At 39.5% G+C, this 13933-nt stretch overlaps 1 protein-coding gene across 4 annotated transcripts in view; it reads left to right on the forward strand.

Annotated features, from left to right (window-relative positions):
• Positions 1–13933, forward strand: part of CWC27 (CWC27 spliceosome associated cyclophilin) — a 229388-nt gene that overhangs the window by 10846 nt on the left and 204609 nt on the right. For all 4 annotated transcript variants that reach the window (XM_073344054.1, XM_073344053.1, XM_073344051.1 and 1 more), the window contains 4 exons: positions 5556–5668; positions 9450–9593; positions 10327–10425; positions 10670–10773. In XM_073344054.1, coding sequence (XP_073200155.1) covers positions 5556–5668; positions 9450–9593; positions 10327–10425; positions 10670–10773 — 460 coding nt within the window. The remainder of the gene's footprint in view (positions 1–5555; positions 5669–9449; positions 9594–10326; positions 10426–10669; positions 10774–13933) is intronic.

Below are 13933 nucleotides of genomic sequence, written 5' to 3' on the forward strand. Positions count from 1 at the left end.
GGAGATTTTCACTCCTGTCTGTGCCTCCAGCATAAATCAAACCCATCATTTCTTGTACCGCTAGAACATATCTGTTTGAAAGGCATTCAGCCCTGGTATAAAGACTTCAAGTGATGGAGTCCCTTGATAAGTTGTTCCAATGATCAGTTACCCTAAATATTTTTTTTAGTCTGAATTTGTCTAGTTTCCACTTCCAGCCATTGGATCTCATTATGCCATTGTCTGTCTGCTCAATTAAAGAGCTTTCTACTGCTGGAAATCTTCTTCCCTTGTAGGTACTTATAGATGATGATGATCAAGTCACCTCTCAGTCTTCTCTTGGACAATCTGAATAGATTGAGCTTCTTACCTTTTTAGCTGTAAGGCAAATTTTTCAGACTTCAAATCATCCTTGTAGCTGTTTTCTGAGCTCTTTCCAATTTGTCAATATTGTTTTTGAAACATAGACACCAGAACTGAACTCAGTACTCTAGTAATAATCTCACTAATGCCATATGCAGAGGTAACACCAACTCCTACTTGATAATCCCCTGTTTATATATACAAAGATTGCTTTAACCCTCTTAATAGCTGCATTACAGTGGGAGCTCATGATTGTTTGGTTATCCACCATGAGCTTGAAGTCCTTTTCAGTCACTGTTTTCTGGATACAGTCCGTCCCCCGGATGGAGGACTGTATTCAGAGGCCTAAGCCATGCACCAAGGAGACGCCAGTCCCTCATGAAACCATGCCCAGATGAGACTATTATAGCAGTGAATTCCACATTTGTTGATGCTCCAAGCACTAAAAAGAGCACTGTGCTCCGTGAGTTAAGGCAGTGACCCATGAAAAAGGTAATGTCTTTGTGCTTCAGAGATTGACATTGTCTTTTTCATGGGTCTCTGCCTTAGCTCAAGGAGCACAGTGCTTTAATTTGTCATGATTAACACTATCTTTATCCTCCTAGTCAGCAACCCAGAAGTTATTTTTAATTCCCTCACCCCCATATTTATGCTTTGTCCAAATCCTGCCACTTCTTCCTCCCTGGCTTCCTGTCTGAGCCTTCAACACTGTCTAGACATCAAAAGCTCTTGTCCAAGTCTGGATCACCTCCCATCTTGATTTACTCCCAGGCATCTCCTTATCTTCCTGGGCTTCAGTCCCTTCCTATGATATATATGTTGTCATCCCCAATGAAACCCTCCATACACTTGCCTTTCTCCAGGCATCAAGTTCAAGTTTCTTGTCAGTTTCTTGATGGGCCTAAATAAATCTGTTCCTCCTTAGTTATCTACTCATCTCATTGTGTTGCTCCAATGGGCTTTGCTAATAATGCCTGCTATGGATACTCATTTATCCTATAAATGCCTCCAGGTGTTACAGATGGAATGCCTTCCTTGAAATCATCTGAAAGGCAAATACAGTTCTCCTTTTAAGACCCACCACTGCTGTGATGCTTACAAGAAAATAAGTAATTATTGACATTTAGATTAATAGTTTTTAAGGCCAGGAGGACCATTATGACTATCTAATTTGACTTCTTCATTAACACAAGAGAAGGAACCTCACCTAGTGATTTCTGCATCAGGTCCATAACTTCTGTTATGCATATCTTTTAAACTGACAACCAGTCTGTATATAAGAATATTTAGGTTTAGGGGCAGATGAGAATAGTTTTGTGTTTTTAATTTTTAGGAAAAAACCCCACCCACCTTCTAGCCTATGTTGCTGCATCATTTTATTAGGTTTTTCATCTTCCTTCCCCCTTCTCTCCCTGGCCCTTCTATTGGTTGTTTGTTAGTTTTGAATTTATCTCTTCAAGGCAACAGCTGTCTTCCTATTTGTTTGTTCAGCACCTTGAACATTGCCAAAATATAAATAGTGAGAGGGACTTCTCAAGAAACATAAATTGGCCAAATGCTATGAAGTAACAATTTTACACTGATAATTAATTTTGAATATCTGATTTATGGCACCCAGTTTACAACACTATCCTAAACACACACAGTGCCGGAATAGTGTATAACTATGTCATAATGATGAGGCTTGCTAGGAAGGGAGCAAAAGTTCACATTTTATATGAGATTATTAGAGAAAGAGTAAAGTTCGTTTTCAGTAGTCAGAATAACAACATTACTAATATGGTGAAAAATGTTTGAAATATATGAAGACTTCTTGAACTTGGCTTATTTTAAATGGAAATATCTCTGTCTACAGTATAAAATTTGTAAGTCCTCCATTGTCTTAAAACATCATGTTTTTTTAATTGACCTGCTACATATGTCAAGCAGAGTTAAATTTTCACCTCCCAGAAGCTGTTTTGATTTCCCTATAATAAAACCAAGAAGCACAATAGACTCAATGTTTCAGAGTCTGATTGGAGCACCATATAAGGTGAAACTGATGAATACTTGTCAGTGTTGGTGTGTAGCCAATACCATTGTTTGGCCATACTAAATTATAGATGTATATGAAAAGCTTTGGTCATAGAGAGAGAAGAAAAGAATGAAAGGAGGAAAAACCTTCCATGCTCAAAGTGTGAGAGTAGAACCCTGTTCTGTCAATTTAAGAACTTTTATACTCTAACAGCTTATCTATCACGGAACGGTGGCCGTTAATTTAGCAATATTGGCAACATGCCTTCTCATGTTCTTGGTTTATTTTTTTAACCCAGCTGTTTTTATTTCCAGTCACTTACGTGATAGTGGTGTTATACTTAATTTCTTGAACACTTGATAACTGACAATAGGAAATTATTGGCACGGAAAAACCCAGCATTGTGACAAATAATGTGAAGTATGCAGTTTATTTTTTCTCACATTTATTGATATAGCTTGTATGTAGTTTTTAGCTCCATTAATTCACATAAACTAATCTTCAGGTTAGGAAATTAAGAATTACCCCACAACTTTGATTGTGTGGTGGTTGGTGGAAATATAGTGCTAGAATATTCCTACTAAATTAAGCTCCTGATGATTATATTAGAGCAGAAGTCTAAAAAATAAGGAGATACTATAGAATAAACACAGACACATTGGACTTAATTCTCCTTTTATGCTGATCTTCATCAGTAATAACTCAAAGTTCTTGGTAAAAGGAGTATACAGGACAGGAGAACCAGGTCTATTAAGACTATCTGGGAGATGACTTCTTTTATTTCCAGCGTGTATCTATTAATATTATCCTTTTAATGACATGCAATGCCTTCAAGGGTACAGCAACACAGAAAACTGTTCTGTATTGTATATTAGTGTGTTTAATTTTGACACAATTGTCTTGAAAATTTTAAGATGTTTACCTGATCACACATTTTATGGTACTTCCCAGTTCATATAAATGGGATATTTTATCATAGAAAATTGAAACAGAAGTTGAAAATCAACAGAATACCATTCTTTGAGTCAAAACTCAAGTTCTAACTTCTGTACACATAATGATATCTAGCCCCAGATCTCAAAGCACTTCATAAATGTGGTCAGTATCACTATTATCAGATGGGAGAAACTGAGACACGGGGCAGCAAAGTGATTTACTCAGCAGGCTAGTTGTAGAGCCAGGAATAGGTTCCCTGAGTCCCACTTTAGTGTTTCAGAGTAGCAGCCGTGTTAGTTCGCAAAAAGAAAAGGAGGACTTGTGGTACATTAGAGACTAACAAATTTATTTGAGCATAAGCTTTTGTGAGCTACAGCTCACTTCATCGGATGCATTCAGTGGAAAATACAGTGGGGAGATTTATATACACAGAGAACATGCAACAATGGGTGTTACCATACATACTGTAATGAGAGTGATCAGGTAAGGTGAGCTATTACCAGCAGGAGAGCGCGGGGGGAGGGGGGTGGAACCTTTTGTAGTAATAATCAAGGTGAGCCATTTCCAGCAGTTGACAAGAACGTCTGAGGAACAGCGTGGGGGGAGGAGGGGAGGAATAAACATGGGGAAATAGTTTTACTTTGCGTAATGACCCATCCACTCCCAGTCTTTATTCAAGCCTAAGTTAATTGTATCCAGTTTGCAAATTAATTCCAATTCAGCAGTCTCTCTTTGGAGTCTGTTTTTGAAGTTTTTTTGTTGAAGAATTGCCACTTTTAGGTCTGTATTCGAGTGACCAGAGAGATTCAAGTGTTCTCCAACTGGTTTTTGAATGTTATAATTCTTGATGTCTGATTTGTGTCCATTGATTCTTTTACGTAGAGACTGTCCAGTTTGGCCAGTGTACATGGCAGAGGGGCATGGCTGGCACATGATGGCATATATCACATTGGTAGATGTGCAGGTGAATGAGCCTCTGATATTGTGGCTGATGTGATTAGACCTTATGATGGTGTCCCCTGAATAGATATGTGGACACAGTTGGCAATGGGCTTCGTTGCAAGGATAGGTTCCTGGGTTAGTGGTTCTGTTGTGTGGTGTGTGGTTGCTGGTGAGTATTTGCTTCAGGTTGGGGGGCTGTCTGTAGGCAAGGACTGGCCTGTCTCTCAAGATCTGTGAGAGTGATGGGTTGTCCTTCCGGATAGGTTGCAGATCCTTGATGATGCGCTGGAGAGGTTTTAGTTGGAGGCTGAAGGTGATGGCTAGTGGCGTTCTGTTATTTCCTTTGTTGGGCCTGTCCTGTAGTAGGTGACTTCTGGGTACTTTTCTGGCTCTCTCAATCTGTGTCTTCACTTCAGCAGGTGGGTATTGTAGTTTTAAGAACGCTTGATAGAGATCTTGCAGGTGTTTGTCTCTGTCTGAGGGGTTGGAGCAAATGCAGTTGTATCGTAGGGCTTGGCTATAGACAATCGATCGTGTGGTGTGGTCAGGATAAAAGCTGGAGGCATGTAGGTAAGTATAGCGGTCAGTAGGTTTCCGGTATAGGGTGGTGTTTATGTGCCCATCGCTTATTAGCACCATAGTGTCCAGGAAGTGGATCTCTTGTGTGGACTGGTCCAGGCTGAGGTTGATGGTGGGATGGAAGTTGTTGATATCATGGTGGAATTCCTCAAGGGCTTCTTTTCCATGGGTCCAGATGATGAAGATGTCATCAATGTAGCGCAAGTAGAGTAGGGGCGTTAGGGGACGAGAGCTGAGGAAGCGTTGTTCTAAGTCCGCCATAAAAGTGTTGTCATACTGTGGGACCATGTGGGTACCCATAGCAGTGCCGCTGATTTGAAGGTATACTTTGTCCCCAAATGTAAAATAGTTATGGGTGAGGAAAAAGTCACAAAGTTCAGCCACCAGGTTTGCCGTGACATTATCGGAGATACTGTTCCTGACGGTTTGTAGTCCATCTTTGTGTGGAATGTTGGTGTAGAGGGCTTCTACATCCATAGTGGCCAGGATGGTGTTTTCAGGAAGATCACCGATGGATTGTAGTTTCCTCAGGAAGTCAATGGTGTCTTGAAGATAGCTGGGAGTGCTGATAGCGTAGGGCCTGAGGAGGGAGTCTACATAGCCAGACAATCCTGCTGTCAGGGTGCCAATGCCTGAGATGATAGGGCGTCCAGGATTTCCAGGTGGTCACATTGCTTACACTATAGATATTTTTACATAATTCTAAAAGTACACTTATAGTAAATATTCTTTTTCTTTGCAGGTTATTATGACAACACAATATTTCACAGAGTTGTGCCTGATTTTATAGTGCAAGGGGGAGATCCCACTGGTACTGGGTCAGGTGGAGAGTCAATCTACGGGCTCCCCTTCAAGGTAGGTATCTGTATAGTTCGTTTTTAATTACTGTATATTTATTTGCAAGTGATTTTACGAATAGCAGAGATTGCTAAAACAAAGCTCACACAAGAAATTAATATTTTCTCATGTACAGTGATTACTTGCACATCTTGTGTTTCCATTTTTGCATGTGCATTTTTTCATGCACAGTTCCAAAATCTGTCTGTATTGTACCCAGGGTACTAATATAATGTGTTAGCCTATTAGCAAAAATTGCATGAGGAAAAGTGAAAATAAGGTACAGTAAGAGAGCATGAAGAAAAGTGGAATCAAAAGGATGAAATGAGTGTAAAAATTGTGTCAGTTATTTAAATGTAAAAACATCACTGAAGTGATTTCAGTGTTTTTCCTACTAGATATTCAATAGAGCAAAAGGAGATCAGAAAGCACCAGGTAAACTTGTGTGGAACATTACAATAAAAGGAGAGTCAATAGCTTTCAGATATCTTCATCTTCTCTTGCCCAGATTGCAATTACTGAATAATGCTTTCCAACACTCGTTGCGCTAGTATTCTGGCAGCAGCAAATATTCAAAAGTATGGACAAATATTTGCATGTGCCAAAGTTAGATACAGAAATACTCTTATACTTGTGCAAGTTTAGATCTGATGAGCATCCATGCACAGCCCTGTCTTAAACATATGTTCACTGGGGTGTTTGCACACACAAGTTAGAAATCATAGGAATGTAGGCTTGGAAGGTCTTCTAGTCCATTGCCCCCACACTGAGACTGGACCAAGTTGGGCATGTGTAACTCTTCAGAGTAGTTTAGAGTATTTCTAAAATTTTACACCCAGTCTCTTAATATTTATATTCTTCATATGTTAGAAGGTACCTTTAAAAACAGACTTCCCCTTTGTACGTGTTCTTCTGTTTGTCTCTCACTTAAGCATTGCATTGAAACAGAGGGTGAACTAGATATGAGAGAGAGGTTTTGTTCTATGATTTTGTGATCTGTTAGACAACACTGAAGTGGTTAATGCTATATGTTCAATTATTTTATCACAGGGAATGTTTATAGGCAAGGCTCTGTATACTATGTGTAAACCTGCATTGCTCTTATCAACCTAGGCTTCTGGTTCTTTTCTAACCTCAGGCTTCAAAGGAGACAGTTTCTCTTCTGGATTACATGAACAAATAGATTTATACTACTAAACAGGGAACACATATGATCGGTCGGCCAGACCATTTTTTTTTTTCAAGTTAACATTAGCGTGCAACTTTTTTGTTAATTTTTTGCATGCTAACTCTGCATATAGTATTTTTTGGAAATGATTCAGTTGCATAAAGTGAGTTTCAAGCTTTGCATCCAACAAGGGCTACCATATGGAATCAGGGCTGAGCAGGATATTGTTACTGAGATGCCTCTGTGGTAGTTCTTCCAATAGTGTGGATGCATTGTTGATCTCCAGGTGGTAGTGATTTCTTTCCATTCTGGTCTTTGATGGGGTTTACAGACCCCACACAAAGGCTAAGGAAGTGAGGGACCAGTCCTGGCCAAGAGGACTCTGCCCCTCTGCAGCTGCAGAGCATGCTCCAGATAGAGAACCTACTTAAAAGGGGACTCTGACAGTCAAGCAGCTGTGGAGGGAGATTGAAGGCAAGGCTGTCTGGAGGCAGGAAGCCAGTTTCCAGCCTCTGGGACAGAGTGGTCCAAAGGAGAAATGTCTGGACTGTGGGTAAGACCCAAATGGGAAGCCAGGGGCTTGACCCTTTTCCCTCCCCTGCTCCCTGAGAAGGGAGAATAACTGGACATTGAGAAGTGAGCTGGGAAGTACCCATTTGACCATTTAGGTTGTTGAGGCTGATTGGAAACACTTTGCTAGGGAGGGGCAGAGTGCTGTTACCATGTCCCAAACTGAAGAGTGGGAAGGTAGGAAGTAGCCCAGGGGAAGCTGGTCTGGTGTATCGGCAAGAGGAGTCTTAGACATCCTTGCACCTTCCCCTTTGGGCCCAGGACTAGACCTGGTTGAGAGGGAGAGCCCGGATCCCCTACCTTCCCCTCCTCCTATATGGCTGAGAAAACCCAGGGAGAACTGGGCAACGCTGGATTGTAACTCAGATGCCAGGCCCGCGGGCTGCCCAGCAAGGCCATCCCAGGACTTTGGGGACTTTTGAGCCACGGCTTCCCAGTCCACAAGTGAAGCCCTCTACATGATCATGCAAACAGAAGAAAAATAGCCCCTTTCCAGGGTTCCTATGCTTCTGCCACCCCCCGTAGTTGGACGCAGATCCATTCCTGTCACCCAGTTCAGCCTTATAAGACTTGGTCACAAAAAACAGCAGCTTCATACCCCTGCCCTAACCTTGGTCTTAAGGTGCATCTGTAAAGTTAACAGGAGCCCACTTAAATCATGATCATGCACTGAGTCATGTGTGGGTGGGCCCCTAGCTTGTGCAGAGCCCGTGTTGAAATGTGAGAGGGGGAGGAGTGGTCTCATTTTCCTTCTACCAGGATTGTTTATTTGAGTCTAATATTTCATTCTCTCTATAATTTTGAGGACCCAAGATGATTTCTCTCACAAGAAATGACCTGAGAAGGAGTTGTCACGGAAGGCTTTAAATATAGGGTTTTCTTCCTTCAGACTATTCTTAATATTGGGGAAGTTTGCCTGCTTGTGTGTGCTTAGTTTTTCTTTTTTGTCCTGATAGTTCTGTGTGCACTTACGTAAATCACAAGCACCTATTTTTGCACCATCTTTACATTTTCTGTGCTCTTTGTGTATAGTCGGGGCCGCCCTGGTTCTGTAAAGTTAGTACTTCCCATAATGGAATATCGATTGGCTGTGTACTGTGCTATTGCTAACCTGTTGGGCTGGCTAAAAGAACAAGGAGAGACAGTTGGGAGAAGTGGGGGCATGGGGAGGAAATTGTATATGATCTCATATTTGAAGATTATCATCATGTGTATGCATTGGAGGGAAGATTAATTTTGCATGGGCAACTTTTAATTTCCGCAAAAAGAAAAGGAGTACTTGTGGCACCTTAGAGACTAACAAATTTATTTGAGCATAAGCTTTTGTGAGCTACAGCTCATTTCATCAGATGCTGAGCTGTAGCTCACGAAAGCTTATGCTCAAATAAATTTGTTAGTCTCTAGGGTGCCACAAGTACTCCTTTTCTTTTTGCGGATACAGACTACAACGGTTGCTACTCTGAAACCTTTTAATTTCCTGTCTTTACATAAATGCTGATTCTGCCTCCTTTACTCATTCAGAGTAGTACCTTGCCTTGGAAGTATTGTGTCGTGCCCAGCAAATAAGAAGTGGGCCCATAATAAGGATGAAATACTGGTGCTATTAAAATCTGTTGCAGAGCTCCCATTGATTTGAATGGAAACTGGATTTGTTCTGAAATACAACATTTTGTTAGGTTAAATATATGATAGTTTTGATGTCACAAGAAAAATGCAGGTTTTAGTCTTTTTTTTTTTTTCTTAATAGAGATTATGTTTAAATACTAGGTTTCTTTTTTTTTTTTCAAATCACATCTATATTATTGCTTTGAAGTTGACAAATATTTTTCCATTTCTTAGCCTGATTAACAAGAAGCTCTTAAGCTTGCACTTTTTTTTAAAAAAATCATGTATTTGTTTGCATTGTTAATCTGGGAGTAGTTTTTGATGTTTTGGTAGAATACTGTAAAATTTTTCAAACACAAGAAATTCTGCCTTATGTATGTTAGGGTGGTTGTTTACTGGTTAAACAAGTGCAAAATTAAAATTGCATACTAAACAATCTTCCTTTTTATTTTGAAGGATGAATTCCACTCACGATTGCGTTTTAATCGAAGAGGACTGGTTGCTATGGCAAATGCTGGAGCTCATGATAATGGCAGTCAGTTTTTCTTTACACTGGGCCGTGCAGATGAACTTAACAACAAGCACACCATTTTTGGAAAGGTTCGCTATTGAGTTATGAATTGAATCATGGTTTTGACAGATGCAATTAAATGTACTTCTAATTCAGAGAATGTTTTCTTATTATCTTCACACAGCTCAAATGCATTTTGCTACTTTCAAAGTTATTTTAGTATTTAAAAACATCTTAGTTTTTGTCTGTCTTCCATGCCTGACCTTGATCTCAATTGGTAGTTTTCCTTAGTAGTTAATTTTCCGTGGTTTTCTACTAAATTGAACCTTTACAATACATTTTTTCAGAGTAATCTAATAAAATTAAAAGTACCCTGATTGTTGCATATAGACTGTTTTTTCTACTGTTTATAAAATGTTAATTTAGAAATGCAATTCTAATATCATTATTCAAGAACAACCCAAGCAAATGAAAGCAATAAAATGATGATGGTTTCAAGGAAATGTGGAAATTGTCAAGTAGGTTAGCTCTGTATTCTACAGAATTTTTTGTTAGTTTTATTTTCAATTCAGAACTCCCTTCACTAACTTCTGTGGCACCTGAATAGTTCTTTAACGCAGAATCGGGTTGCTAAAGAGCAGAGTCTTGTTGCATTTAAAATATTTGTAGCCATAGGTAATGTAATGTAAATATTCCTCTTTCATATATTCAAAATTATTTACATAACAATTCCCTTAAATTTTGCAGAATAATTAACAAGCAGTCTGAAAATTGATAGGCTTTGAAATAACTAACTTTAAAAAACTTATGTGAATTTCTTAGATCACTGGGGATACCATATACAATATGTTACGACTGACTGAAGTAGAAATTGACAAAGAAGAAAGACCACTCAATCCACACAAAATAAAAAGTAGTGAGGTATGTATGCGGTTAATTCAAATATTCTACTTTTTCTTTGTCTTCAAACAATTCTATTCTAGTAGGATGTACTGGCATTAATTTATCTGAGTGGGTTATGTATTATTGTTGAAAAAAGACTTTTTTTTAAAAAATTCACTATTTTGAAAATTCTTTTTTTTAAACATGTAAGTATTCTAAATTACAGCAAAATGCTTATTAAATAAAATATTAAATATTATAAAATATTTAACTTTTTCCTTAGGTTTTGTTTAATCCTTTTGATGACATCATTCCAAGAACAAATAAAAAGCTGAAAAAGGACAAACCAGGGGAAGAAGTAAAAAAGTCAAAATCCAAAGGCACAAAGTAATTATACCTCATAAGTGGGCCTTTCTTTAATTTTTTACAGCTCTAATTGTAAAATTATTTCAGTCTTGTTCTATGATATGCTAATGTCTTTATAGTACCTTGTAAAATAAATGTGGTACCTGATTTTTTTTCCAAGATGGGAGGGCATAAAAACTGTTTTCATAGTTTAAGCAATTTGTCCCTTTTCCTTTATTTCTTAATGCTGAATATTATAGTTGGTAAAAAGATTGTTTACATACAGTTGCAGGTATAAGATTTCAGCATTATATGTGCCAAATTACAATTTTAAAAAACTGTTTAAAGAACAGTAAGGTTGCAAAGTGAAGCAGTCATAAATTAAGAAATGCCAGAATAAAGGGTGCATGTGCAACCTTAATATGTGCCCTTTGTATGTGTGGATGGTTATACAGTCTCTGATTTCATGATTATATACTACTTTGTCCAAGGCACCGTCACCTCATTCTGTGCATCGGACTGATGGTGTTCTCAGAATGAATCAATACTCTTGTGATTGACAAAGTTTTCTGTAGGACTCCTTATTTGGTGCAAGAATTGGAAAGTATATAGTTAATAAGGCAAGGGATTGCAAGAAAAATGGTCTTACGGTCAAGGAAATAGAATTCCATTCTGGAGAATTGGATTTTATCCCTGCCTCTGCCACAGAGTTCCTTTGTGATGTTGGGAAAGTCATTTAAACTAAAATATTCACAATTGGCCACTAATTATGTGTTTCTTCTTTTCTGGATGTCAAGTGGGAGACATTTGTTGTCAAATTTACAGAAGTGTAGAGTGCTTACAACTTCAACGGAAGTCTGGGAGATGTGTTTTGAATGTATAAAGTGCTATAAAAATGCTAGGTACTCTGGAAAGATCAGTCCTTCAGTGTCTCAAGTTTAGCACCCAAAATTAGTGGACATTTTTTGACAGTTTTAGCCTTAATATCTTTGTGCCTTGGTTCCTCAACTGTAAAATGGGCTAATAGCATCACTTAATCTCACAGAGTTGTTGTATTGATAAATTCATTAATATTGTGAAGCACTAAGATACTACAGTGAGAGTCCCATAGCAACATCAAAGAGAAAATTAATAGTTTTGTATTCAGTGCAGGGTTTGGATGGTGGGTATTAAAAAGGTTTGTGGCCACGTATTTTGAATGAGGAGCATAAAAAGAAATATTGAATAACTAGCTAGCCCTTCAATAAATGAGGTAGGGGTCTTAGGGAAAAAAAGCATGTGATTATGTAATTAAAAATTGTATGATTATACATACATAAGGGGGCAAATTAAGTTTGCATGGGCAACTTTAATTGTGGTATTTTCTAACTTACAAGTGCTTTGCAACCTTAACAATCTTGTAACAAGTGTTTTTTTAGTAAATTCCTCATTTGTTTGTTTTTTAAAAAAGACAGCAACATGAAAAAACAAATTCTGTCATGTGGAACTATTATGTGTATTGGGTCATCAGCAAGATTCAGTTAGATCCCAGCACAAATCCCTACCACCTGAGTAACTGGTAGTAGTAGATGCCTGTTATCCTCTGTGTGGATCACGTGCGCGCACACAATTTGACATTGAGTTTCACATCTATTTGCAGACAGAGAAATGTAGAAGTTCAGGACTCCTAGTTTGGATTCAGTTCTAGGTTCTGGAGGGGAGTGTGGTGTAGTGGTGTTAGATTCCTTTTGCTGTTGTCAGTGGCCTGTCTTGGTCCTCCTATCCAGTGTTCTGATCCCAGCACCTGCTTGCCTCTCCCTCAGATCCAAACCATTTCCCTGACTAGTTCCCCTCATCCCCCCAACCTGCTTGCTCCTGTCACCTGTCTTCCCTTCTGACTCCTGTAATCCCTTTGTTCTTCTTCGAGTAGCATCCTGATGGGTGCTCCACTTCAGGTGCTCATGCTCCCCCGACCCTATGATCAGAGATTTGTGGTAGAAGTCCCCTTTTGGCCTGCTCATGCACCCTGCATGTCGCTGTGCCTTGTAGTGAGGTTATATTGGGCTGCAGGGAAAAATCGCCTTCAATTCATTCTCAACTGTCTTCATCCTGAGATGAAGCGTTTAGCATGCCGTCTTAGTTTCACTTTGTATACTGAGCTAACCGAGTATGCTTAGTTTAGTTTAGACATGTTGTTGTTGTTCCCCATTTGAGGGATTATTTTGGACTTGGTTTTTGTTTCTGGGATATGGTGGGGTCCCCTGTCTACCTCTGGATTCTGGTTACTGTGAGCCTCAGCATTGTCACTTGTCACAGCAGTGGGAGATCCAGCATTGTCACTTGTCACAGCAGTACCAAAAGTCCCACACTCTTAAGTCCACACACATTGGCAGGAGCGCTAGATCTCCTTCCAGGAAGTCTTGGTCACTGGGGACCTCAGGCCGCAAAGGGAGCGTTACTGAGGCGCCAAGTACTTCTGGAACCACAAAGAAGGAACCTGCTTCGAAGAGCCATGATATTGCTAAGAAAGGCACAATAGTGAATACCTCTTCTACTTCCAGTGACTATGCCCATTTTAGTGGACATTCCACTTTAAAGAGGTTGATGTCATCAGATCCTTCTGTACCTATCCCAGTGCCTCAGACCTTTTGCCTCTGAGTCAGGACATTCTTGTTCTGTGCACACAGGACTGGCTGCACCAACTCATATTACCAATGTACCTATCTCAGTTGGCTGCACCAACTCATATTACCAATGTACCTACCAAGGCTGACTTCCACAGGACTCTGCATGGCTCCCGCTTATTTTCCCCTGCTATAGCAGGAATTTCAATACTCAAGAGTCCTCCTGGTATTGAAGGAGCCAGCACCTTTATTACTTACCAGGACCGCACATCTCTTGGTACCAAAGTCTACTAGGTTACAGTCTCAACACTTCTTCTCTTGTTTCTCCAACTTTGACCACCCAGATTGAACAATTATCACTTCCCCTGGACTATGTTCAGGATTACTATGTTGAGGATGACTCCTCCGACTCACAGATCTCTCTTTACAGATCTCCTGTCTCCTCTGAGTCATTATTCTCCTTCACATACAGAAAAAGGGGAGGATAGGCAACACTGACCTTTGACAACCTGGGGTGATAAACCATGGATGCCTCCTCTCATGCCCTGTGCTCCCGTTCAGTGATCTCACTAGGATCCCTGGGCCCTGTATTGACAACA

This window comes from Lepidochelys kempii, chromosome 5, assembly GCF_965140265.1.
Source record: "Lepidochelys kempii isolate rLepKem1 chromosome 5, rLepKem1.hap2, whole genome shotgun sequence".
NCBI classification, from domain to species: domain Eukaryota; kingdom Metazoa; phylum Chordata; order Testudines; family Cheloniidae; genus Lepidochelys; species Lepidochelys kempii.